The following is a 27892-nucleotide window of genomic DNA, read 5'->3' on the forward strand; positions in this document are numbered from 1 at the left end:
TTGCTCCCAAAACTCGCTATCTCTGCCAGATAGGGTGGAATGGGCAGGTACAGCCCAGCCTGGAGCAGTGGGAGTGGAGGAGGACACTCAGATAGTGCTGCTACAGCTTCCCTGACTCCTGCTGGCCCGCAGAACATGGAGTTCTGCATCTGTGCCAGGCATTGGAACAGCAGGAATATGATGCTTCCAGTGCTAAGAGTCTTTAAAGGAACACAAAAAGCATTGAGCCATCGTTGCAAAACGCTGGCAGGGCCATTATGTGGCAAGAGCATGACAAGAAACCACGGTGAGGAGCTTTATTCAGTATTTTTTCTTCCACCAGTAACTCTATTTCCAGCACCTTCCTGAGACACTTGATGTGTCCTGAGCTCAGGTTGAACTGATGTGCCTTCGGGGGCCTTTTGGAAGTTATTTTGCTCAACAAAAAGCCATCAAAGCTGATTTTTACAGCTCTCTCGGAAGGTAAAACTCATCTTTTGGTAGGTGATGGCTCTAATTTGCCTCCCTGCTCTGGCTGCAGCAGGGCCAGTGTGGTGCCTGAACATGGAAAAGCTGATTTAGGCCTCAGATTAAGGGAAACTTTCAGTGCTTTAACTTTTTATGTGCTCCAAACTTCTAGAACAGATAAAGAACCATCCCCACAGGACAGAGAGAATCAGACAGCAGTGACAGGACTCACAGTCTGAGGAGCTGGGCACAAACCAGCCAGATCACCCTGGGTGAGAGCACAGAGCTCCCAGAGCTCAGAAACCTCTCCCAGTTTCTTTGGGGAGAGCCCAGGGAGCTGCAATGTCCCATTTTGGGAGGGACCAGCACGTGGGTTAGAGAAAAAAAACAGAATTTTTCCCCCAGCCACACGAATTCTTTGGAATAACCCTAAAAGCGTCACCTTGAAGGGACTGTTTGTATGGCTGATCCAGCACAACCACAGCAGAAACCTTTATCTGCCCTGGAGCTTCCTCCTCCTCCTCCTCCTCCTCGCAGCAATGCCAGCACTGCCAAACCAGCTCTGATGGGAACAACCCCAGGGCTGGGACATGCACACAGAATTTTCCTCCCAGCTATAAGTTCTTCCCTCACCCCAAAGCTTTGTTTAGGACAGGTTTGGGTTTATGCAGATTCTGGGTTTCCTTCACAGGGATTTTTGGGCTTTGGCTGTTTAATTAACCTTGGGGGGGTCTGATTAAAGAGTCAAGGAACAGCTCAGATCCTAACCCAGGGGTTGGAGCCTCCCAGGAAAGAATATTTCACTGCTTTATGGAGATGATCTTGGCTCTGAAGAGGGCAAGAATGAACAAACCAGCCCAAATCCTTCCTTGCCCTGCCTTCCCCAGCAGATTATTCCAAGTTTCCAGCTGGAACGTGGAGATGTTTAATCCTCACAAACCCCTCTAAGGTATGAGATGTTTCTTGAAGTGCTTAAACAATTTATAGGAGATAACCTTGAACTCCTCAAGGAGGTAAAAAACCAGCTTTGATATCAAGTTCAGTCTCAACTATTCATCTGCAGAGCTGGGTTTACTCTTTTCCTTACACCCACCTAACAAAGTTCTATCAAATAACACAAAAAGTCCAACAAAAATCCCCAGCATGTTGTGATTTCTTAGCTTGAAACATGACCCCAAAGTGATGAAGCAACTGATAAACATACTTACAATAAATAATCTGGCATGTCTGAAGTTGATGTTGGTACACTAGAATTATTGCATGTTCCATTTAAACCTGAAAAAATAAAGATCTGTTTATAAATGTTCTTAAACTTCAAAGCTTTTTGCAATTCAGCTTCAAACTCGTAAAACTTGACTGAAACATAGAGTTTATGGAATTCTAAAGGATGTCTGTTTTGCTTGGAACTGACAGAGGCAGAGGAGCCACAACAAGGTGGCTCAAAGTTCAAGGCTCCTCCAGTATTTGTCTGTCAGCAAAACAACACCAACATCAGCCTGTGCACCGAGCAGGGAAAAAAAATCTGAGTTTAATTGGAGGGTAAACAGTGCCTGGAGTGGGATAACACTGAGAGCAGCACTGGGGAGGAGGAAAACACAGCCCTGAGCCCAGAGAGCTGAGCTGGGCAAGGGAAAACTTCTGTTCTGCTGCTTCCACACTTGAGGGATTGCTCTGGGCATCTCCAGGGTGAGATTCTGAATTAATATCCCAGAGCAGGGCACCACAGAGAGGATTTTGGGGCAAAATCCAGGCATTAAAGAATGCTCAGAAACTGAAGGAAGAACAGAATCAACCTAGAGCGGACTCACCCTGCACATCCACCCAACAGTGCAGGATAAAAGTGAGGGGGAAAGCAGCTGGATCCACCTTTGGAAAGGGACACTTCCCACAAATTGTGTGTGACATTCCAAACCCTCAGCACGTCCAGCTGCACAACTTGAGCCAGAACTGCCCTGAAATTTCCTCTGCATTTCCAGGGAAAAGCTCTCCTGAGCAGGATGGGAGAATGGCACAAAAAAACCCCCATGGTTTCTGAATCCATCCCAATCCCAAATTCCTGCTGCAGCTCCTCCTGCTTTCCCCCTTTCCTGACCACAGCCTGGGAGATGCAGAGCAGGGTTTGAGGATGGTGCAAGGGACACAGGAGGTTTATTCTGCCTGTGAGTGCCACCTACTGACTGAAAGGACCCCAAAGGTCCCTCCAGAGCCTCTGGAACAAAATTCCTGGGAGAAACTCCCACTTGCGGCAGGAGGTGTCCCTGCCCACGCAGGTGGTGGAAGCAGAGGAGCTTTAAGGTCCTTCCAACCCAAACTTTTGGTGATTCTCTGCTTCCCTACAGCTCCAGGGGGAATGTGGGGAAGGAGCGGGACGAGGCTGGTGCTACCACAGAAGGAAAACATCCCAGCCCTGTCTGTCCAGGATCCAAGCAGGACTGACCACATCCTGTTTATGACTGCTCCCAGCCCAGCTCGTGTTTGTTACCTCAAAACAGCAGCAGGAACAAACCCCAGCTCCCAATAATTAACAAAAATCCAGGAATTAAACAGCAAAGAGAAGCAGAAAAGGTGGTGGTGGAGGCTCAGCAATTTCCCAGGGATTTGGGTGTTTATAAGACAAAAAGAGAGAATTTGTGAGTGTCTCTCCAGAGGCTCATGGGGAACAGAAACAATGTGGAAGAAACACAAAGTTCACAGAGAAAAACCTGGGATTGACACAAAAGTGGAAGAATTCTCAGTTCTGCAGTGCCACACACCCACCAGCCCCACAGACTGTCCTTAGCTGAGCCACTAAAATGAATTTTGTCACTGCTGCAAAGCCCGTGGGGAAGGGGAGGGCTGGACCAGCTCAATCCCAACACCCTGAGAAGCTCCCCCTTTCCAGGAACCCAGCAAAGGAGTCTCCATTTCAAAATATTGTCCTTCTGGAGCCAAAACTGGAGGATTTTCATGCGCCAAGGAGGAAGGGGAATGTAGAAAATAGTAACAGGGTGAAGGGAAATGCACAAAGGAATTTAACAGATATTCCCAGAGGCTGCAGGGGAAGTCCCAGGGCTCTGGGGAGCTGCAACAAACAGCAGAAAACATGGAAACAGCCCGAGAAGGAATGGATGGGATCAGCCAAGAAATATTCTCTGCTCTGACTTCTCAGAGAGCACAGACCTGGCTTTGGAACAGTGGCCTGATGGAAAATGTTTTCACCCCACCTCAGTGGAGATTCACTGCTGTGTCAGCCCTTGGATAAATAAATCCCCAGCCCCAGTGGGATGTGAGGAAGCTTTCCCAGCCTGGAAGAGCTGGTTCTCCACTGCTCTAACAGCATTTATCACCAGCTTTATCTATCATTTCTTTTGTAGCCAGTTTTAAAAAGCTTTTGTGAGTAACTTTTCATTAAAAACCCAAACAACAGTCATCACAAGAGCCAACCCAAGCGCTGCACTGCTCTTCCCACTGCTCCCAGCCTTTCATCCCCACAGATTATCCCAGCTTTTAATTTAACCAGGAGAAACATGACACGCTGTGAGGCAGCTCCGTGAAAGGTTAAACAGGAAAAACCTGATAGCCTGTGTGAGGAGAGGAAGCACCTCTGGTGATCTGGAGGGAGGACAGCGCTGGCATTTGGGTCCCCAGAGCAGCTGGGGCGGCCCAGGATGTGCCCATTGCTGCAGGGAACCCTGGCACCACACCCGGCCCACAGCAGAGCACCTCCGGGCCCCCACTCACTCACCTGGCACCTGCTCCTGGGCAACACTAACTAAATCAGCATTTTTTATTACTTCACAGTTCTGCTTCTCCTCTTTGCACTTCTCCTCGCTCTTCTTCTCCTTCCTGTCCTTCTCCTTGTCTTTGTGCTTTTTGGATTTTTTCTTGGATTTGACGTAGGAGCCGCAGTTGTGTTTGCTGCTCTGGGCACAGTCTGTGGGCAGGGGGTGACTCAGTCTCTCGGGAGGCTCCGTGCTGCTCTCACAGTCTCTGCCGTTGTGCGCCGGGTCGTTGCTGACATCCGAGAGGGGGTCGTGGGGCCTGGGCAGCTCCAGGGCCGGCAGGGAGGAGCTGGAGCCCACGGGCTCCGGGGGCAGGGCCGGGGCAGGGGCGGCCAGGCTGTCCTTGCCGTTGGAGGAATTCAGCTTCCCGTTCAGGGTGGGCTGGCTTCTGTGGGCCAGGTGGGAGATCCTGGGCTTTTTGTTGGCCAGGGGGTCGATGAACTCCACAGGTAAGGGTCGTTTCTGCTAGGGAGAGGGGGGAAGAAAGGAGAATTAAATCGCGTTCACGGCGCAGCAGTGGAGCTGGGTGCTGCTGCCACTAGGTGGTGGTGCAATACAGGGGAGAAGGGAACATCGCAGGAAAAGCAGCTGATCCATCCCAGGCTGCTTCCCAGAGAGCACGGCTTGGTGGGACAGCCTAAAGAACCCCAGCAGCAATTCCTGACCTGCCCTGTTATCCACACACAGCCCCAGCCCACCCTCACTGCAGCTCCTTTCAAACCCAGCCCTTTGGAACCCAAACCCTGCCCCATCCCACCCAGTTGGAGAGTGGAAATATCCCTGGAAGTGACCAAAGCCAGGCTGGACAGGGCTTGGAGCACCCTGGGACACACTGCAAGGTGTCCCTGCCCATGGCAGGAGTGGCACTGGATCGTCCTTAAGCTCCCTTCCGACCCAAACAATTCTGGGATAAACACATCTGTCCTGACCACCCCAAAGTGAAGGAAAAACGTGTGCTCAGCCCTCTGGAGCAGGGAGGGATCGGCAGTTCTGCATTTCACCCCCAGCTCTGTGGCCAAGAGCTTCACCCCTTCCTCTCTCAGGAGCGAGGCATTGCCCGGAAGGGGGGAGGAAGTGCCAAGTGCTCAGTTCTCAGAACTTCAGGCACAAGGGGACACCGAGGCAGCCACGTCACAGGGGCCAACGTGACCCGAGCAACCCTTTCTGAGCAGGGCTGCAGAGGGAGGTGGCTCCCAGCCGTGCCCAAGCTTGGAGGCAGCTGCTCCGTGCAAGGAGCCATCCATCAGGCTGAGCCCAGCCCAGGCAGCTCAGCCAGCCCTCACTGTGTGCCCACCTGGCAGCTCTGGGGCTGCACCAGCTCTGGGCCAAGGATTATTCCGTGCCCAGAGGAAAACAAGCGATAGCTCTGGCTATTTCTCTTGGATAATCCATTATTTTCTTTCTGTCTCAGGCAGGATGGCGACGTGTTTGCGAATGGAAATGTTGTTCCGTGGCTGAGGTGCAGCTGCATGGTGGCTGCCCCTAATTCCCTCTTTTTCACCTAGATTTTTCTCTCTCTTTGCTAACTCAGGGGTCTTGAGGACACTGCTCAGTGCCAGGAATTCTTTCCACCTGTCAGGGTAATTAAGGCAGAGCTGCTGGTTCTGCCACTGAGCTCAAGGGGCAAGGACAGCACGTCCGACCGGCTTGGCAACATCACCTCCCCCAGGAGGGGACACCTCCATCTGCAGGGCTCCCAACAGGTGACACAGCTCAAAAACCTGCCAGGTTTTACAACCTTTTCTCTAAAAACAACCAATGTCAGCTTCTCCAAACTCATCCCTCTGGTTAGGAGGGTTCTACACATTCATTTTCTAGAATTACCACACCGATCTCCTTCACCTTCATTCCACAACTGAACCTTCCCAAAATATTCTGCATTCCAGCCCACCAAATCCCAATCCCCTGCTGGCACTGCACCCATTAGAAACCATTTCTCTAAATAGAAACTACAGCCAGAGAGTATTTAAAAAGTGTCAGCTCACAGTGCTGTGGTTTGCTGTCTGACACGGCAGAATCATGCTGGTAACATTTCTATTCCACGCTGGATAGGCTGGTGAAACAGGGACATTCTTAAATCCAACCCAACCAACCACCCAGAGTTTCAGCTGGGTCATTCTGAGAGATCAAAACCTCACCCTAAAGACCTCTGAATCTTTAAAATACAGACAGCCAGAGAAACAAGATGATTTTTCAACCTTAAAAAACGACACAAAACCAAGATCTTTGTGAGCTAACTTGAAGGTGATCATTCTCCATTCACCAGGAACATGGCCACAGCAGAGCAGGAGAGGATTTGCAATCAGCTACCTGGCAAACAAGTTACACAGTCCTTGTTCTCAACCAGAGAACTGCCTCCCTCTCAGTGCCAGAGAGCACATAACTTCTTTACCTGTTAATATTCTTTGCCACTAATCCTCGGTGCGTCTGTCCAGACAAGCAGGCATTACACATTCCATTGGCAGGAGAAGAATAAATACTCAACTTGTCTGGGCTGACCCACACTGGGAGAAGGGAAGGCAGAGCACTGGGAAGGCAGAACGTTTCACAATGCCTGTGCTGGGAGATCCTGGGAGAAGTGGGGACAAGGCACACGTCAAACGTGGCTCCTGTGTGGTTTATGGTCATGGAAAAAGCAGGCAAAATGTTCTTTTCACAGCTCCCTGCTCTGGCATCTCTGAGGCAGGAGCAGCCCAACCTGCCCCTGATCTGTCACAGCAATTAGGCTGCAAAAGGTCAAGGGTTTTAATAACTCAGCCGTGTTTGGGAGCTGCTTATTACAGCTTCGTTCCACTCAATTATTGGTAATGAGGAAAACACAAGCTCCTTCTCCCAGGAACTCCAGCAGGGATGGAGGCACTGCAAAAGGAATTCAGCCCTTAAAACTAAACCTGAGCCTCCTTGTCAGAGATCCTCCCCACAGGCCCTGGCTGAGCCACGTCCAGAGCAGAAACAGATGCTGAGCAAAGCCCGAGCGAGACTCCAAGTTAATAAAAGAGGAATAAAAACCCCAAGGCCCTCCTGACCCGGCAGCAGGTGATTACAGGGTGCAGACAGGCACGGCCAGAGCCATCAGGAGCACCAGGGGCAGGCAGGAGGGGGATCACCCACCTGGGGGGGAGAGCTGGAGCTCAGCGTGTCCTTTGGAGGGCTCAGGGAAGGAGCTTCTCCCTGGAAAGCGCCGCTGTTCTGGGGCTGGCACAGCTTCCTGCAAAACACAACCGGGCTGCTCACTGTACCCTGCCAGGGCACGCTGCACACCCCGGGCTCTAACTCTGCTCGAGGGGTCACAGAGGGGCTCCTCCAGCCCCTGGCCTCTGATACAATCCCTGAGGAATGAGAAACTACGGTGGGAAAACATCAGTGACAAATTCTCCTTCTTGCCTTCCCGTGATTTCTGTGGCTCCTCGGCAATGGAAGGGACACCTTGGACCTCTTTCTTTTCAATTCCCTGTTGAATCTGGAATTCCTTTTTCAACAATTTCACCTTTTTTCTCTTCAACTGGTGATGTAAGAATTCAAACAAATTAATCCCAGCCTCAGAAACATAATTCACATGGAGGCCGGTGAAAGTGGCATTGAATTTGAAGGTGTAAAGGATATCAGATATTATTCCTGCTGATTGAAATACAGCTCAGGGAGACATTAATTGAACAAATTTCTGCTGAGTGTTTGCTTTCTGAGACAACCCAGAAAGCAAAGCTCACTGAAGAGGGGCTGAAACTCAAGCTCAGATGTTGAGGAATAAACTCTCCCACTCATTAGCATCATTAAAAAAAACATTTTATGGCAACAGGAGCCCTTTCAGCAGCGAGCTCCTCTGGGTCCAGGAAAAGCAGCATTATAACAGGAACTGCTGAGGTATTATTGGTCCACCAGGATTTACATTTTGGGCTTCCCAATAATACTTTTAAGTTGCATCATGCAAAACAGAGCTACTCTGGGCTGTATTTGTGGTATTGGACAAATAAAACAAAAACCTTTTGTAGCAACAAAAAGCACAATTAGAATCACTTGGATTCCCCTCCAGGCTGGGTCTCTGCAGATCTCAGAGTATTTTCCCAGCCCACCAGCTCTGACCAACAATTTTGACACCAGACTGCCCCTCAATTAATCATTCAAAAAAAAAAAAATCCCACTCTTGCATCAAGCTGCAGCTGACAAACTGAAAAAAAAAAAAAAAAACCAACAGAATTCAGGGTTAAAGGTTTTAATAAAGCAGCTCTGCAGTCAGTTTGTCAGGAGCTGTGGAGCCTGAATAACCCCACTTTTAAATTCTCCCAAGCAACTGCAATCAGCATTAAAGCTCACTCATACCATTCAAACATTGGGAAGATTTATCTCAGAGATAACACCCAGCACTTGACAAGATCTGGCTTTTAACCTGAGCTTGAACCTTGGGCTGTGCTGCAGCAATATTTGGACATCTGCAGTGTCACCACTGTCCTGGCTTTGTTTAATTTTATTTAAAACAACCTCAGCAGCCACAGAGCAGCTCAAGGAAAGGACCTGGGGACTGTGAGCATGGGGACACTGACACTGCCCAAACAACCCAGTCAAAGTGGCTTCTGGGGGCTGCTTGAGCAAGCCTGGCACGTCTTCTAATGGTTAATTGTGGATTTAAGGAGTCAGGAAAGCACTGAGCTCAGCAGAGGAAGGATTTCAGGGAATGGTTTGGGATGGAAGGAGCTGGAAGCTCACCCAGCCCCAGGCTGGGACACGGCCCAGGGTCCCCAAGGGTGGCACAGGGATGGAAAGCATAAAAAAAGGAGGAAAAATGAGCTGGTTTAACCCAAGCCTAGCTAGACCCAGCTTTAGCATCTGCAGATGTGTTAATGACTGCAGATGTGCTAATTAATTACTGCAGCTGCTGGGGCCACTGGCCCTGACACCCAGGAGGAGCTGAACCACTGGGTATCATGCAAACCCTGCTGCCTCCTGTGCCCTCTCTCTGTTTTCCTCCTGTCTCCAACCCAACATGTTTTTTTCCCATTTTGGAGCCTCATTACCTGCACTGCCTGAGCAGGGCTTTGTTTGTACAGTTGAATACATCCTTTCCAAGGTCTATTTTTAGACCCCAGCCCAAGTGAATGCCACAATTCTAGAAAAAGCAGTAAACATGGCTTTTCTACAGGGAGAAATTCACTTTGGGTATTTTAATTTTTTTTTCTGAAAGCCATAAAGATTGCATGGCAGTTGTATTTTTCCTTTTAATTATAATTTCCCATCAAGGCCATTTAAATGGGTTTTGATTTTCCTTGAGCACACCAAAGCACTTGGAGTGCAAGTTTTCTGTTGGTTTAAAAAGTCTCATCTCCAAGTCAATTGTGCTTTTAAATCATGGGAAGTGCTCAAACAGAGCATGCTGTGCTTCAGCTTAACCAAAAGCGCAATAAAATAAAGCACAAGTAAAAGCTCTGCCTGCATGACAAAATCTGAAGCAAGGCACTGAAAAATATCAACACTGAGAGCAGAATTCTGTGTAAAACTGGGAGATTTCTTTCCTGCCAGCCAGAAGCTTCCAAGCTTGGAGGCTTCACCTAAGGAAAATATCTCTAGAGGGGGAAAAATGTCAGCAATAAGGATGAACTGAGTCAGTTAAGGGCTGTTCCAGGAGGGAACAAGGGAACAGAGATCACACTCCAAGCAGCAGGATTTTAAAGGGATTTATCCCCACAGAACAACCGCTTGCTTTTCCACACATCCACGATTTCAACCCAATCTCAGATTTAGGGATGAAACACTTCAGGCTGCACAGGAAGACGTGGAAAAGGGAAGGAGAGTTTCAAGGGAAAACTGAGCTGGAGACATGTAATCACTTCATCTCCATTTCAGACCAGCAGCATTAACTGCACCAGCTCTGCTCCCTGGCAGGTTTTCCCCAAGCTTTGCCTCTAATGATTTAAAGACAGCCCAGGATGATGTGAAGAGTGGATCCACTTGGATATTCAACTTTAGCCACACCTACAGGTCCCTGGGTGATGGACAGTTTAAAATGATGTCAAAATATCAACTTACAGACCTTGGGCACCCTGATTTACAGAACCTTCCCTGGATGATATCACAGAGAAGAAAATGGGTAATTACCTAACGAGGATCCTCTTCAACAACTGCTGATCTCCTTCTGAGTAGCCAGGCCAGTCCTTCTGCACCTCTTTGTATACACAATCTTTCAGTGTGAAAGTGCTGTCCTTGGCACTCAGATTTGCCACCTGCAACAGAAGGAATTTGGAAAACCATCATTAGGCTTTCATTTCCTCACTTCCTCCAGCAAACAAGAGCTAAGATGAAGGCAAAATCTGAGCAGACTTAGCAGCTGTTAGTAGTGTCAGAGAACAAGGAGAGACTTTAATATTTCATTTCCTTATTATTAAGATTATTTAATCAAAGTGTGCCTTTCCTTTCGCCTTGTCACTGCAATAATTCATAATGAGCTTCTAAAGCACATCCAGTTGAGTGGGAAATAAGTCATATCTAAAGGAGATTATTCAGCTTGGGGAGCCTGGAGCAGCACACCACCACTTGACGGAAACACCTGGAAATAAAGCCTTAATGGGAACAGGCAGTTCACTTATCATACCTGTCCCACAGCCAAAATGGGGCAGTTTATGGCCAAAGAGGAACTCTGGGGGCCATAACTTGGTTAACAATTGCCAGCAGATAATTTCTCACTAACGAGCCAACAGAACAGGCCACAGAGAGCTGCTTTCTCAGGGAGCTGTGAGAGAATGCCCTGGGACCACCTGGATTCTATGGAGAACTTCTCCAGGGCAAGAACAGCACCTGGGATTTCCAGAGCACTGCAGGGAGCTCAGCACACTCGTGACATTTTATCCAGCCCTACCCCGTGGAGTTTCCCCACAAACCCTGCGTGGTGCCTGCACGGAGAGGAGAAGCTGCTGGAATGGGCACAGCTGGATTAGAATGGAAACAGCCTGGGAAAGAGTTATCCCACTTGGATCAGCCTTTCCACAGCCTGACTGAAAATTTAACTTCTTGCTGTTGGTACACGCCTGAAAATCCAGAGCTGGAGGAAAGCAAAGAGTCCCAGCGAGGCTTTCACAGGGAGTGAAAACTCTCGGGTGATCCATGGAATGCTCTGGTTCCATCAGATTCCAAGGGCAGGGACACCTCCCATTATCCCAGATTGCTCCCTGGACACTCCCAGGGATGGGGCAGCTCCTCTGGGCAACCCCAGCTTGCAGAGCACGGCAGGTTTCAAATGGAAACATGAAAATAAAGCCTTCAATGTGTGTGTGGAGAGGGATGAGGAGGCCCAGGTGCCAAAGGCTCTGCCCACAGGCGGGCACAGCAGCAGCTGCAGCCCAAATTCCCTGCTGGAGCCCCTCAGCCCAGGGACTGCTCCCCTTCAAAGTGGAAAACGCTTTCATTCACTGCATGGGGATCTCGTGCATCTGTTTAGGGATTACTGCTCTCCATTCAGGACGTGGCTGTGCTCAGGGATTTCTATTATCCACACAGCAGGAAAGTGCCTCAAAAACAAGCTAAGGAGTGGGAAGTCTTGAATGAACTGAAGATGCTGCTGATTCCCCTGCTTCTGCTTTTCTACAACCTAATATAAAAATATTAAAAATCTAGGCATTTCAGAGCAAAAGGCTGCACAACCACCACGGCAAACTCTCCTGATAAGCAAAAAATAGAAAGCCCAGTTATCAGTTTACATGACAAACACTTTGTTTTTCCTTTCAGTCCTGTCAGCTTTCCAAAATCCTGAGCCAAAATACAACAAGAATTTGAGCTGTGTTTTACATCGAGGTATCCCTGTAAACACACCCAGGAGACAAAAGCCAATCCAGGTTCTGCTGCACCAAAAAAAAAAAAAAAAAGAACCAAAAACCAAAAACAACAACTCTCCCAGAATTTCTCTGTTTCCTGCCTGTTCCTGGAGCCTGGGAAGAACAACTTGGATTTTTCTGTGCACAGAGGCTGAGAGCTGCTACCTCCTTGTTTTGCTCGTGTGGGACTCTGCAAGCTCCACCCCAACCCTCCCAAAAATAGAAACCTTGCAAAATGAGGCAAAAAGGCCGCCAGGAACACGGAGTCCTGCGAGAGAGAGAGAGAGAGAGAGAGAGATGCAAGAGCACAATGAAACCCACACCTAGACAGATTTAGCTTTAACACAGGCTGTAATTTTTAGCTTATCTGTGTCTGCCTGTGGATGGGAGCCCTGGGAGGGCTGAGAGGGATTAACTTTACGAGCTGCACGTTCACAGCCAGAGCAGCCTGAGCGAGGTGGCCCCGCACGCGCCGGGGCTGGGGCACAGCATCCATCAAAGGCCAGCAGCACAAACAGAGATCTCTGCTCTGAAACTCGGGGAGAGGACTGAAAAAGGGCTGCAAAAAAGCTGCTGGGAAATGAAGGGCTCTGGGATTAAAGTCTAAGGAAGGAACGGGTTGTGCCAGCTGTGACTCTGTTTTTAATACGACCTGCCCTGCGCCCTTGGGCAAAGTGAACTCCTGTCTCACTCTTTATAAAAGGAGTAAAACAGAAAAAAAGAGGGAGTTTTTTTTTCCAGAATTGATTCCAACCCAGAAGGAGGCAGCTGCAGCATTTAAATAAATAGCCATGATGTGTTTAACAAAGCAATGAAGGTGTTTACTGTGAGGCCTAAAATGGCACCTTTAATGTGACTCAAAGCGCTAGGAACTGATTCAGCTTGGAACAGCTTTCACACTTGACACACAAATAATCTGCTTGGCAAGGAGCTGCATGATCTTCACACCTGACCACTGGCACCTCCAAGCAGGAAGGGCTCTGAGGAGTACAAAACAACTGGGGACATCTTTTCCTTCATATACAAAACTTGTACCAATACAGAGCGTGGCTCGTTTACGTCCGTGAGAATTAAATAGAGATTTAGAGGTTATAATCAAATAACTTGAAGATCCTCTGTTAAGAGAATCCTCCCCATGACCAAGCAGAAGTGTCCCTCTGAAAGGGACTGATCTGGTGAGCCAAAACCATCCAGCTTGGCTGCACCCCTCTAACCCGAGGCGTAGCCAGGGGAGGCTCCTGCTATCTCTGCAGCAGCACTGGCAGCTGAGAACTGTGTCCCCCACAGCCTTTAGAGTCACACTCAGCTGCAGCCTGGAGATAACAGCTCCCACTGCCACGGGAGGGAGAGGGGGCTGACGAGTATATATAAAAATAAAAAAAATTTATTTTTTCCCTTTACCTAAATCGTTGCCTTCATCAGAGTACAAACCTGTTGCAGAAGGTTATCCAGCAAATCCTTGTCCTGCTGAGAAAGTCCATCCTTCTGCAATCTGAGAATAAGTTCAGGTTTCTTATAAGGCTTTAGTGCCAGTAAGTGCACAACCCTATCTTTGAAGGGTCTCTGGGAAATGGCACTATTGCCTCTCTTTATTGCACTGGCAAGGTTGACTGGCGTTGGGCGCTTCCTGGAGGGAACAGCATCGGAAGCTCCTGGTGCAGGTTTACGCACCTGAACCTTTTTGCCTAAAATGAGATGAGAATAGTGAAGTGCAGCAGTCGCCTCGCAAAGGCCAGGGGGCTGTCACCACCGATCCAGAGTCCATCACAGCCCTGGCAAGTGGCACGAGGTGACAGGGAAGGACAAACACCACCAGCGCACCCCCTGGGTCCCGACGCGCATCCCGTGAGCTTTATGGGTCATGACAGGCTTGGAACGAGTAAACAGCACCACCAAGCTCTGGAAACCTGAGCATTATTGGCCACCAGCTCACATAAAGCTCCCTTTGTTTGCCAGCTTTTCATTTATTCCAAGTGCACGTATCCCCCACGGTTAATCGAACTATTTCTGCCCTCCCTACGAGAGGAAAATTCTGCATTATTGTGTAGAAGAGTGGGAAATACGGAGTGGAAAGACCAGAACTGGTCAACGAGCGGCTCCCCGCTGCTGAGCTCAGCAAAAACGCTCCTCCAGCAGATGTTTCTGCTTTTAGAACAATAGGAACTTTATGGGGCTGGGTCACCTCCCTTCCCCCTCCAAACAGGCCCCATGAATGGGGCTGACACTGGGCCATCAGCCTATTCACGAGGGTGCTGATGGAATAACCCCTTCTCCACTGCACTGAAGTGACAGCACAGAGCTGCCCCAGGAGCGCATCTCAGCCCCATCCCCACTGTGGCTCTTGGCTGCTGACAGCACGACCCAACAATTCATTTCTCCCATTCCTACTGACAAACAGACCCCTCACAGCATCCCTCAGCAGAGCCCAATCAAAGGATGGGGACTGTTTCAAGCACAGGAGCAGGTTCCTGCTACCAAAGGCAGACCAAGCAAAGCTGAAAACAAAACGTGTGGGTTCCAAGGTCTAGAAACCTGGAGATCCAATCAATAATCACTTGGGCTGGAGAAAGTGACCTTCACTAGGACAAACAACATCCAGCATTTACTGCAAGTGTTTGGGAGGTTTGTTCCAGCAGGGCACTGCTCCATTGCTAGGAAGCAACGTTTGCAACTGAGTCATCTGAAGATACTGGGGATTGTCTGCACTGTTTGTTTTACTGAGCTGCACATTGCGTAACCCTGGCCCCATTTCCTGGCTTTTTACTCTACACCACAGAGCTGGGAGAGGAAGCACGACCCATCCTCAGCAGGGCTGAGGGGAGGTGAGAGGGGGAACAGCACCAATTCGCACGTTGAACATCCCACAATCCAGAGGTCAACTGGATTTTGTTTCCAGAAATGGGACAGGAGAAGATTCGTCAGCTCTCTAGAACTGCCTTAACTCTTGCCAGGTCATGAACAGTAAAAACATCACGTTGGGAGGTTTCCATTTAAAGGCTGGAGCCAAAATGTGCAGTGATAGGAAAAGAAAAAAACAAGTTAAGCCAGGACACAAAGGATTTTCAAATATTTGTACACGTGTGTGTCTGTGGCTGCAAGCACACACATTCAGTGTGGCTGCAAGCACACCTCCCCTGCAGCTTTACCTGCAGCTCTCCATTTACATTTCTATTTATTCAAGTGTCAGCTCACATCTGTAAGTCCTGCTGCTCTCCAGTTTCAACATTTCCTATAAATTTTTCCACATCTGAGCTGCCTGGAAGGACTCCCCTGGCACTGGAGTGCTGAGCTCCGTGTTCTCCTGGAAATGTGAGAGGCAGCCCTGTCCCTCCAGCCCAGCCTGCAGCAATCAGCTGATGCTGCTGCTGGCACTCCAGGACCTGCAGATCCCACACCAGGACTGTCCTTCCAAGCCCTTCTTGGAGCAGAGCTCTCCTGCTCAAACACTGACATCTCATCTAGGAGCACTGAGCTCTGCCCCTGCTGCTTTCACAGGCTCTGTCTCCATTTCAGGCCACTGAAAGGCTTTAGCCAGGAGTATTTTTAATTTTAAAAAAGTTTTGCTCCATCTTTCCAGGAAGCAAATTGCTTTGAGAATCTTCTCCCTCAGAAGCTTTAACTTCAGGCACTTACTGTAATGTTCTCAAAGAGGAGCTAAACAAAATAATCTTCTGGCCTACGGGAAATCAATGCATTTCCTTCCTGATTACTATCTCCTTTCTCAGCCCTGAGCACTTGGCTGCTGTGACAATGAGTCTGGGTCAGTTCTACATTTTGCAACTCAATCCTTCTCATCACAGATCCCTCAGAGAAGAGACTGGCTGCAGATCACATGGGCTGCAGGAAAAGCAGCTGCCTCAGGAAAAAAAATAATGAAAATAGTGAAACTGCATTCTGGTTACTGTTTGTGCCCAAGGTCTGTGAGCTGAGCTTGAGCAGGGCCCTGGGTCTGTGCAGGCTCCCTGTGTCATTTGCCACGGTTTGATTTCCTCTGCTCAGGCTTTCCTGCTGCTGTCTCAGGGAGAGGGGCTGTGCCAGGCTGCTTTAGTGCCTGTGTTTATACAGAGGGCACTGCTGCCTGTGCCCTCCCTGCCAGGGTGCCGTGGGGCACAGCTGTGACACGGGGGTGGCACTCTCAGCTGAGCTGGCCAGGAGCAGGGACACTGGGAGGGCTCAGCAGCGCCCACGTGACAGACGTGACCCAAGGCCAGAGCTCTGCACATGGACAACCCTCAGTGCTGCTGGCTGGATGCCACCTTAAAATCACCCTGTGCCACCCTCTGCCAGGGCAGGGACACCTCTGGGCTGCTCCAGCCTCATCCTGGACACCTCCAGGGCAGCCACAGCTCCTCGGGGTGACGATGGAAGCGAGGACAACATGACACAATGAGAGCAGCCCCCTGAATCACCCACAAAGAACTACCAGGAACTATTCAGGTGCCACAACCGAGCCAACAACATCAGGATTTGCCTCCAGAGCCTGCTGGGTCCCAGCTGGAGTGCAGAGCCCCAGAAGGAGTGGCTGCTTACCTACATATCTCCCCCCAGGTTTAATGACTATGGCGCTCCGGCTGCGAGTCTCCTCCTCTGCCTGTGCCATGCTCTGCCTCGCCTTCTGGTAGGAATCATCAGTAGCACACACGGTGATTTTATCCTGTATGCTTCCCAGGCAATCCAAATGGATATTGCCATTGCTGCAAGAGAAATGCAATGCAAAAGGTACTCCTGGCACTGCACAGGGACATCAGGCTGGCACTGGGGGGTGTTAGCTGAATAACAGTGGGGGCACACAGGGGAGCTGACAGGGAACCAGATGCTTCCCAAAAAAACCACATCAAAACAGATCAGAAAGGCTCTAAAAAGGAAGAACGTGCATTAAGCTTTGTTAGGGAAAAGATGCTCCAGAAGAGAAGGTAAAAAATAAAAAACCAAAAGAGGCTGGTTTTTCCTTGGACACACTCACCTGGAGACATACTGCTGGATGCAGTCAAAGCTCCCCTGGGGGCTGTCCTTGCCAATGTTGGAGAGATAAAAGGTGAAGGTCCTCACTTCTGCCGGTCGGTCGGGCCTCGGGATGGCGATGTGCTGCTCGGGACAGGAGGAGGAGGAGGAGGGACAGCATTGGTCACTCGGCTCACCCCAGGCTCAGGAGAGCTCATTCCCCCGCAGCCAGGCTGCTCTGAGGCATTGTGCAACGAGGAAAGCACCTGGATACTGCACACACAGGCTGCCAGAGGAATCCCAGCTATCTGCACTGTGTGCAGGGGAAGGAGAAGGTGACTGAGGGAAAGAGCAGCTGAGGATGTTTGAGGCAGCTCTGTTCTCTCACAGCCACATCCAGAGCCCTCAACCACCCTGCTCTAGGAACCTGACCCAATTCTATTGATTCTGCCTCAAAACAGGCTCGCTCCCACTGTTTATATTCAATGTAAAACACTCGAGGCTCGTTTCTGCAGAATTACTGATCCAGCACTAAACATAGCACCAGCCAGGTCACTAGGTAGCATGCTTATTCTTTTTTAAGAAATTATAATTCCATAACAAGATTTCATGGCTCACAGTAGAGTGTGACGCTGCTGCTAAATTAAATATTTAATCAAGCATTAAGTGTGCTCCACAGACAACTCCACAGCCATCCTGCATTGTTTTCTTCACCCCCCTCCACCGCAGCCATTCATTTTTCAAAAGGGAAAACTGTCTCCCCTCTGCATTCAGGATCCAGCATAAATGTCAGCATCTGAGCTCTACTACCCCATCAATATTTGATAATTAAGATGGCTCCCAGAAGCTGAGCCAGGAGGAACACCAGCCCCAGCCTATTTTAGGCCAGGCTTTACCACACGGGTTTATATTTACCCAGATTGCCACATGTACGCAGAACACACACGCTCCCAGCAAGGCAGCCCGTGGCACCCACACATGACTGTGCTGGGCCAGGAGGGGTTTTGGGTGGTTTCCTCCAGCCCTCAGCCGTCTCCAGCAGCCTGGAAAACCCAGGGATGTGTGTCCCTCTGCTAAACCACGGCACGTTCTCCAGCCAAGCCCGAGCACGGCGTTCCCCTGCCCTCAAACAGAGCTCCCTTCTTCCAAAAACCAGCCCAGAAACCCAGACCCATGCCTTGCTCTGTACAGCAGGACAAGTTATCCCCGGGATGCAGGGCTGACAGGACTGGGAGCAGATTTTCTGGGTGCTGCTGGACCCTCCCTGAGCAGCCCCATTATCTCCCCTGCCAAACGTGTGCCACAGCCCTTGAGCCCTTTTAATCTCTCCTGGCATCCTCTGCCCCCACCCAGGCAGGGGGAAGAAAATTCCCTTCTGCTTTACAAGAAGAGCCAGAAAGGCAGAGTTATGTAAGCAGCAGATTTGGGGGGATTTTACAGCTGGAAATTTGGTGGGAATGGGAAGGGAAGGAGAGGAAAACCCAACAGGGGGACTGAGCTGTGCTGCACCTGAGCCTGGAAAATAAAACCTGCAGGGTGTCACCACATCACATCCCCACACACCAAAGAACTTTCTCCTCGCTCCTGCTTCACCCACTGGAAAAAACAGCTGCTCCAAAAGCCCCAGGTTTGGATTTTTGTAGGGTTTTTGCAGCGTTTCCAGAGGCTGTAAAACGAGGCAGAGTCACTTTAGTACTGAAAAGTGTCTCGTGTGCGAGCCGGCCGTTATCTAGGAATTATTTTTAGCTGAAAACAGAAGGTTTCTCAAGCCACCAAATCAGCATGGTGACTGCTTTGAGGGAGCCCTAATTTTGGTGCTGGGTACTGCACCAGTAACCAGAGACACTTAAAAATAGCCTGGTACAGATGTAACTTCTGTTTTCCTCTTTCAAGTAACATTCATCTGTGGACAGCTCTGAACTGAGACTTCACCTCCCTCTGTTAACACCAAAACTTCCCCAAGCAGCAGGGGAAATGCTGCATTTTCCAATCACAAAGCAAAAGGTGTTTTTGCTGCCAACAGTCACTCTAAAAATGCTGCACACACACGTGTGTGTTTGGCACCTGAAGGGTATTTTCCCCCCTCAGTTCAATTCTGCCCCTGCTCTCACTACCCCACAAGCACCTGCAAATTTCAGCCAGCCTAATGATTCTGCGTGTCTTTTCACCAAAATAGAAGCGTTTTCAGTAATTCTAGCACACAATTTGTAATGCTGTGGTACTCCAGCTCTTAAATTCTAATTTACGTGCACACTGACACGAGCAAAATGCTCAAAACTCCATAAAAATTGATGAAGCTATCCAAGAAAATCCACGAGGATAAAGTGACAGCCAGGTGCTGCTCCTGAGGAATATCCATGGTCCCACTTTAGAGGAACACTCTGGTAAAGACAACCTGGTTATTACAACTGAAATTCTGATTATTACACACAATAAAAGCCATTAACAAGAGCAGCATCACCACAGAGAAACGTCTCAAGACAGAATCCCAAAAGTTTTTATCAGCTCCTGTGAGACTGGATCCAGAGCAGGGTCCAGGCAGGAGAGGTTTTGTCCCTTATCACTGGAACAGCTGTTTTATTTTTATATTTTATTTTTACAACCACTGACTTCCTCCTCTCTGCTGCACCTTGCTGACCCCGGGTTTTATTCCAACAATTCCCTTCCCTGGTTAATTAGTGTCTCAAACATGGAAGTTTCTTTTTCTGTGTATTAGAAACTGAAAGTATCTTTGACAGCTTTTAGAGTGACACTGGAATAGGTGAAAACACATGGCCATGGTAATTTAAGGGCTTCTAGAGAATTAAATTCAAGAAGCAGCAGCTTGTTTAAATTCTTATTTTATGTCCTGCCTCCCTAGATCATCAAGTGAAGCTTTTCCCTCTTGAGAGAGGGATACTTGCAAAGAAAATCCCCACTATTAAAACCTCACTGCTTTAAATCACACTGACACCTGTGCTATGCACAACCTTCCCACCCAAAAAAGTTTTTGGGATTCTCCACTGATGCTTTGTTTTGTGAAGCAAAATAGGAAGGCAGCAAATTGGGGAATTGAGGAAGGAATATTATGGAAGACATAATTTATGGAAGAGTTAAGGAATAATTTATGGAAGCAATAATTTAAAAAGTAAAATACGTTTTAATGTTTAAAAGTAAAATATGTTGTAATGGCATCCTCTGGATGTGAGAGCCTGGGAAATTCCTGGAATTATCTCTGCAGCCCAACTGATGGAGGATCCCTAGAAAGCATTCCAAGGCTCAGCTCCTTGAAAAGCAGGAGAATCCTGACAGGCAGAGTCCTACCCTTAAAAGCAGATGGTTCCCCAGCTGCCAGCTCCTTGTCATACCCAGGGAAAATAATAATGAAGGGACAAAGAGCTCTTTCTGTGCTCCCAGGGAGCTGCAGCTCCCCCAAAGCTCTACCTTTGGCCTCTCCTCGTCAGTGCCATCAATTAAACCCCGAGGAGGAGCAGGCAGAGGTCAGCCCTGGCTGCCACATCTGAGCCCAGCCCAGCCCTGCTGGCTCCTCTGCTCCTGCAGGGAGTGACACTGCAGGTGCCAGGCAGCTCTGCCACCAGCAACTCACCCTGGCAGTCCAGGGCTCAAACTGAATTAACTCTCCTATTTTTGTATTTTTTTTATTAATTATATTTTTATATTTTTAATTTCTAGAAGCAACTGTAGCATTTGAAAATATTTTTAATTAGCCACAGAAATTAATATTTGTCCATATCAGATCCATGTGGAACCCACCACCACAGGCTCAGGGCAGAGGAGCATTTTAATCTGTTTTCATCCCTTTCGCTGCACTTCCTTCAAGGAAAACCATTCAGAGGAGGCATTTCCAGAACTTAAACAGCTCTATAGGAAAATTCAGGTGTAGATCCTGCTTCCAAAGGGAAAGGAAGGCATTCCCAGTGCTTTTAGCTTCCTCATTCCATGAGCAAAGCTCATCAAATAAAGACACATCACCCACCCTCCATCCTCCTCCTCTCCTGACTGTGCCCAAGCTCAGGGGCAGATTTTGATCTCAACTTTCATGCTGAGCTTTCAGGGAAGTTTGAGTCTAAACAAAGTAAAAAACCTGGAAATTGCTCCTTTCTTTATTTCCCAGGACAAGGAGGTCTGTATTTTTCTTCTAAACTTACAATAACAATCATGTCTTTCCTGCCACATTTTCTATGGACTCTTAGTGGGAATAATATCACAAAGTAGGATGTGGGCAAGGACAATGTGCTGGGTTTAATGTCCACTCAGCCCAAGCCTTTCTGAAAGCTTTAATGTGCCAATGCATAAAAAATAACCACAAGTTACAGCTGAATTCAGATTCTTGAAAAAAAAATTAAAAAAAATTAAAAATTAAATTCCCCTCCTTTATGCAGAGACTAAAGTTAAAGACAGGCCTTTTTAGCAATAAAAGGTAGCTACATGACATTTTTCAAGTTCACTGAAGGGCTGCATTGCTTTACCAGAAACACCAGCACGTAAATCTCAGCGTTGTCAGCAACTGGCATGACAGACTGGTGCAAGGGGCTAAAAATATCCCAGAGTTCTGTCACTGGAACACAAGTTGGGGAAGTAAAACTCCTAAATCTAAAATAACTTCTGGTGCTCCCAGCACTGCAGTTACATCAAATAAACCTCCAGGACTCTCAGGGCAGCCCCCAAGCTCTGCTGCTGGGAGGAACTGGGACCCCAAAATCCCTGCAGTGAGTTTAGCACGGGGTTTTCTTGGGGTGCAGGTGAGGATTCCGTGGATTTCTGCTTCCTTTCCTTCTCCCTGTTTAATTCATTACCCAATTCATAAATCTGAATTTCCCATGGATTTAGCAAGGTCAGGAAACAAAGAGGAGGGAAAAGGTTTTTTAGAGACCCCATGAGCAAACCCCCTCCTGGAGCACAGCTGGAGCTCCATCTCAGCAATTCCAGCACCATTCCTTGAGCTGGAACAGCCCAAACTCCTCAACCCCATGAAATGGAAAAGAACTTTCCAGGGACAAACTTACCCCTTGGCTTCCTTGAAACTGGATGACTGGTTTTGACGTCACAGCATCCTACAAAAACAAGTGGAAAAACAGAAATTACCTCAGAGAAATTCCCAACTCCGCCAAGTTTAGAATTCACCAAGCTGCACTCGAGCTTGATTTTTCACCTGGATTTTTTACTTTCCTTATTGTTTTTTCAAGGGGAAAGGTCAGAGAAGTGTGTATTTCAAACAAGAAAGCAGAAAAAAGCCCTGAAACAGTGATTTGTGCCAGGAAAAGGATAAGCTGAGGTCACCCTGAGCCCAGGAGAGCAGCAGCTCAGAGGTGACACTTGGTTCCTCCTGACCCTCCACCACATTCTGGGCACAGAGCAGCTCAGCTTTGGTGCTTATGTAAGTTTGGAGTTAAAAAATGGACACTTGAGGGGAAAATTTATTCCAGCTCTCGGCCTGAGAGGACGCAAAGTGAATTTTTTCCAGGAGAAAGCTGGCAACCCTTTGGAAAAGCAAACTGCAGCTCCGTTGCAAAATCCTCTTGTTCCTTTGCCTGTTTCAACAATCGGCCTCTTCCTCCAGGCTCAGCTGCTTACATTTAAAAATTGTATTCCTGTGACTCTAAAATGCTCCATTTTCAGCCTTTTTGCCTCGCTGATTTCAGAGATCCCACAGACACCTCAATTCCAACTCTCACCTGCGGTTTTAATTGAAGTAAAAAGTACCAGAGCCGACCCAAGGCAGGCTGAGTTTGGATTTCCCCCATTCCAGCAGAATTGGGGCTGTGGATGTTTCCTTTCCTAAATCACACAAAGCATCCAAGACAGGAATTGTGCTCCATGGGGCTGGTGGGACCCCACTGTGAAGCTTTCCAAAGGGACAGAAGAATTTATAAAGAAGATGACAGCATCATTTATGAGTGCAAATGTTGTCATGTGTATGGGAGACACATTTCTATGGGAAAGCCACCAGGAATTTGGGAGAAACGAGCCCAAAACGTGAGTTGGATTGTACTGTTTGTGTCACCCAATTTCCAATGAATTAGAGAAACAGATATTTAAATTTTAGCAGCAAGAGAGTTAAACAGCTTGAAATTCATGAAGTTAACCATCCCTCATAAAACTTTTCCAGCACAGCAGGGAAGAATCTCAGGCACGACATCCACAAAAAATGGATAAATTCACCAACAAAATAAAAACCCTTTTAGGCCAGATAAAGCTAACAAAAGTTGGATGGATAAAGGAACCCAAGACAGAGCCCATCCAATGGGATTGCCCAGCTCTGCATCACACCCAGGATCATTACAGGACATTTATGATGCTGAGGAAAGCAGGAACACGCTCGGAGCTGACAGCACTCCCTGCGTGCTGGATAAAGAATTTTATAGACCCAGAACAACCTTTAGAAAAGCACCAATAAATAACATCTTGGTACAAAGATCACTGGATTCCTCGAGTGCCACGACACTGCATTCCACAGCACACTGTTCATGGACAGCCTGGCCAGCTTTTTGTTCCCCGTGTCCAGAAATTCACAGCAACATACTTGAGCAAACAAGCATTTGAAACATGATAAAAATCTGGATTTAAGAAAAAAAAAATAAAAATCAAACCAAGCCATGTGGTTCTTGTACAGCAAATTACAGATTTGGGAAGTTCTCTCTTCTGGAAAGTTGTTTAAAGGGAATAAAAAGGGGGTAAGGAGGATGGAAGTGGAATAAGGAGGCAGGAGCAGAAGTCCTGATGCACAAATCAGACATGGTTTAATTACAGAACTTCTAAATCCCACAACCTACAAATAAACTGCTCTGAAGTGAATGGGTAACATCAGCTTTATGCAATTCAATGGCAGAGCTGAGATGTATTCCCAAAATTCAGCATTTCTGCCTGTGCCTGTTTGGGATCCCTGTGGAGGAAAAAATCAGTGTTGGAGTTCCCAGGCAGGCTCCAGAGGGGATCACAGATGGATCTGGATGGACACTGCAAACTCCAGTTCCCTTTGGAGGCAGGGAAGGATTTTGGGATCTCAGCAGCACCATCCTGACCCTCCCTGATGTCCAATTCCCCAGTTCCAGCTCCTTCAGGGGGCTCATGGAAGAGGAGAGCACACTGCACACCCTGAACTGATTAAGGATGTGACTCTGAGTACCTTTATTAGGTGAAATTAACTCCCTGCATGGACACCTTCATTCAGAACAAAAAGAACAGATGAATGACGTGAAACCAAACTAAAACCACATTTCCATTTTTATCTCCATTTGGATGAACAGCCCTGATCATCGAGTTCCTGCTGCCCTTTCCAAAACCCCTGTGTCATTCTGTGAGGAGTCACCTCAGAGTCACCCAATTCCTGTTCCTCAGTGATGCCATGACTGCATTTCCTGTGTCAGTTCCTACGAATGCCATTCCATCCCTCCTGAGGGGAACTTGGCCTTTCCAACTAAACCAAGGCACCAACTCAGCCCTGCATGCAGCAAATCCTTGGCAAATCAAGGGTGCTGATGAAACCTCAGCTTTGTGCTCAAACAAGAGGAAAACCAGGCAGATTTGTCCAAGCAAAGGGGCACAACCTCATCCCCTTCCAATGAATTCCAAGACACTCTCTGGGTTTAAAAACAGCTGGTGAAAGATAAAAATCTAAGGAAGAAAAGCACAATCTGGGTACTCTGCAGCAGGTTTTGTGCTGCTGCCAGGTACCAGATACTCATCCCTGCAGCTCATCCATGAGGCGGGATGGAAGGAATACAATTCCTGAGATCTTCCTGGGATCTCTGGGACTAGGGAACAAGCATGAAGGAGCACAATTCCTAGGATCTGTGGGACCAGAAAACACAATTCCTGGGATCTGTGGGGAACCCCACACAAGAACCTGCAGCTCCCAGAGGCAACAAAGCCCCTTTAAGCTCACCTCAGCTGCAGGAATTCCATCCCTGCCCCGCCACTGTCCCAGCTGAACGCCCCCTGAGCAGCTGGAAGGTTGGCAGAGCATTCCCAAAGCTCCAGAGGCTGCCAGGTGCCACAAGGAGCTGTGTCAAACTTGCTCTGGAAGGCAAAGGAGCTGCAGGGCCCCTGCTGCAGCCCCAGAGCTCTGCAGGAACAACTCCCACAGGAACATCCAAGCCACAGCTGCAGCTCTGAGATCCACCCAGACTGGAATGACCACTCCAGCCTCTGCACCTGAGTGCAAACAGACCCTCAGAAATGGCCTGGCCAGCATCTACCCCATAAAATGTCATTGATTTCCCATCAGGAAAGAGAACTGCCTCACGTCCATGCTCATTCTCTGCTTTCCACAGCTCCTGCTGCACTCCCTGGGAATGAGGGAGAAATAAAACCCTTGAAGCTCTGCTCTGGGATGCCAACATGAATAAAAACCCCACAGACCCAAGTGGCTTTTGTCAGCCCTCCACATGCCATAAGATTATTTCAAAAGTCATGAGATTAAACCAGAAAAACCCCAAAACTCATCCCAAAGCTCCCACAGGATCTTTGGCTTTTATTATCACAGCATTCTGCTCATCCTTTAGTTTCCCCAGGCTAGAGGGGAGCAAGAAACCCCAAACAGAGACTCTAAGAGCTCACAGAGGTGGTGGCAACGCACAAACACTGCTCACACTTAAATACTCCAGGTGTGGAAGCTGAGGAAAAATAAGAGAGCATCAATAAAATATGGAAGAATTGAATGTAAAATGAATGATTTTATCAGGGCTGACTGAAGCTGGCAGAAGGTTTTCAATACCTTTAGAGGAAAAGCTGGATGGGAAGTTCCTACCCAGCATCAGAAAGGACACTGGAAACACTCAGCTCAAGGAGCCAGCTGGAAGCCTCTCTGTTCCTTCAGGGAAATACAGATAATTAAAGAAGACATCATTTTGGGAAGTTCTGTCGTGTATTTACTGGAATTTATACTGCAGGCTGTGTCCTATGGAAAATGTTTGCCTAAACTCAGTATTGATGTGTTTGTGTGTTTTGTTGGAAGTTCAGAGCCACCAGTGCTCAGAGTGCAACTGAAAATTTACCCTTATTTGTGCTGGAACAAGGGCATCATTTTCAGAATTTAAAGCTTCTTACAAACAGTTAAAATTAGCAGCAAGAATTCCAATAAATATAGAGAGAAACTATAAAATCCTGCTGAGCGGGGCTGGCATTATTGGGATGTTTCCAACCATCATGAGCAATTCCAGGTAAAACCAGTGCCCAGGTAAAGCTGCTGCACCTCAGCAAGCACTTACAAAAATGGGAACAACAAGAAATTGCTTCAAAAGCACAAATTTCAGACTCTGTGATGGCCCAGACTCCAGGTTCCTCTTTAATTCTTTGGTTATGACTGGTTTATGTTCCTTTAGCCCACACAGCAAGGTCTAAATATAGGCAGGGCTGCCTCCCAGCACAGCTGGGCTAAAGGTGGGGTAAAAACACCCCAAATCCAGGAGGATCCTCAGTTCCTGCACACCACCCAGACTGCACTTTCCATTTATATTTCTGTTTTTATATTTCTGTTTTGCCCCCAAGAGCAAAGCAAAGCAGAGCCCAAAGGCAGAGCAGATCCACCCCGGCCCAGGGGACAGCTGAGAGTCCCTGAGTTCATTAACAGCAAGAAACCCAAATCCCAGGGGAAAGGAGCCCCTGGAAGAGCCCCCAGCTCCCAGGGAGGCTGTGGCAGCTCTGCTGGCAGCCAATTAGCCCAGGCTGGCCCAGGAGAGAGCACTGAGGCTGCTCCCACTGTCCCAAGGCTGGTATTCACCTCCTCCCAGAAACTCAGCAGCCAGAAAAGCCTCCTGAATATTCCCTTTTTCATGTCCCATCTATTACTCGTGGAATTAAAGCACAGCCTCCCCTGCAACACAATTTCCATCTGCAATTTGGGGCCTCTCAAGGATCCCGTTTGAAGTTGAGCACAGATGGGACGGAGCCGGCTGCGAGTCCAAAATTACAGTTTTGCTATTCAAATCCAACATTCTCATGTAGAGAGCCCTGGAAATTCCATGTGAATGCAGCAGTGTTTGAGGCTTCCCACTCAGGAGAGGAGCCAGGTGAGCTTGGGGATGCTGCTGGAGGATCTGGGGCTCACCCACGTCCTTGCAGGGATGCTGATGGGATCCTGCACACCCCAGGCAGGGCAACCCCCAAATTACCCCATGGGCACCTCTGCTCACTCCTCCCCTCCGAGATAATCCCCCATGATCCAGCGCTCTCCCCAGCATTTAAAAGAATTTATTTCGATAATCCCATTTATCACCCCCATGATCCAGTGCTCCCACAGACCCCCCTCATTTTCCTCTCCCCAACATCTAAAAGAATTTATTTTGGGCAGAAGTGAACACTCGAGCTTTTAACACAAATAATTATTAAAAAAGGTGCTTTTGATGAAGGTTTAAGGGCTGGACTCTCACCAATTACTCTAAACTGTAGTTTGTATTTATTATTTATCATTTGCCTAATAGGCATTAATGGACACATTATCACCATAATATTAAAGCACCTACAAATCCTGCCCAGAAGTACAAGCAGCAATAAAATGCTCAAAAGCTTTTATGTCAGCCAAAACGCTGTGCTGCATGTTTGAAAGTTTTTAATTGCTAAACTGCAAAAGGCACACTGGCTTCTTTGGTTATAATTGCATCGTTTAAAGTGGGCTGTACAGCACAAATGTTGCTTCCTCAGTAGTTTAATTTTCCAGGGTTAAAATTTGAGATTGAAAATAAAGGAGTTTAAAGTGTCAGCTCAAAAAAACCCTCAACTTGATCTGCTGAAATTTATGGTTATGTTAAAGAATTTTACCATTCCCAGGTCCTTATAGAATTTCATTCATTCCCACCTCCAAAGTTACAGAATTTCATTTACCAGTCCCAGCTCGAAAGTTACAGAGTCTCACCACTCCCAGATCCTCAGAGTTACAGAATTTCACCATTCCCAGCTCCAGAGTTACAGAATTTCACCATTCCCAGCTCCTCAGAGTTACAGAATTTC

At 48.0% G+C, this 27892-nt stretch overlaps 1 protein-coding gene across 2 annotated transcripts in view; it reads right to left on the reverse strand.

Moving 5' to 3' along the window:
* Positions 1–27892, reverse strand: part of ELL (elongation factor for RNA polymerase II) — a 49547-nt gene that overhangs the window by 3736 nt on the left and 17919 nt on the right. Inside the window, exons 2-9 of one of the 2 annotated variants that reach the window (XM_063161187.1) lie at positions 21952–21999; positions 16968–17089; positions 16535–16698; positions 13436–13689; positions 10296–10420; positions 7320–7416; positions 4172–4670; positions 1656–1722 (exon numbers count right to left, since the gene is read on the reverse strand). In XM_063161187.1, coding sequence (XP_063017257.1) covers positions 1656–1722; positions 4172–4670; positions 7320–7416; positions 10296–10420; positions 13436–13689; positions 16535–16698; positions 16968–17089; positions 21952–21999 — 1376 coding nt within the window. Of the gene's footprint in view, positions 1–1655; positions 1723–4171; positions 4674–7319; positions 7417–10295; positions 10421–13435; positions 13690–16534; positions 16699–16967; positions 17090–21951; positions 22000–27892 lie in introns of both variants that reach the window. The other variant, XM_063161186.1, reaches the window with a different exon arrangement.

This window comes from Melospiza melodia, chromosome 7 (genome assembly GCF_035770615.1).
Source record: "Melospiza melodia melodia isolate bMelMel2 chromosome 7, bMelMel2.pri, whole genome shotgun sequence".
NCBI classification, from domain to species: domain Eukaryota; kingdom Metazoa; phylum Chordata; class Aves; order Passeriformes; family Passerellidae; genus Melospiza; species Melospiza melodia.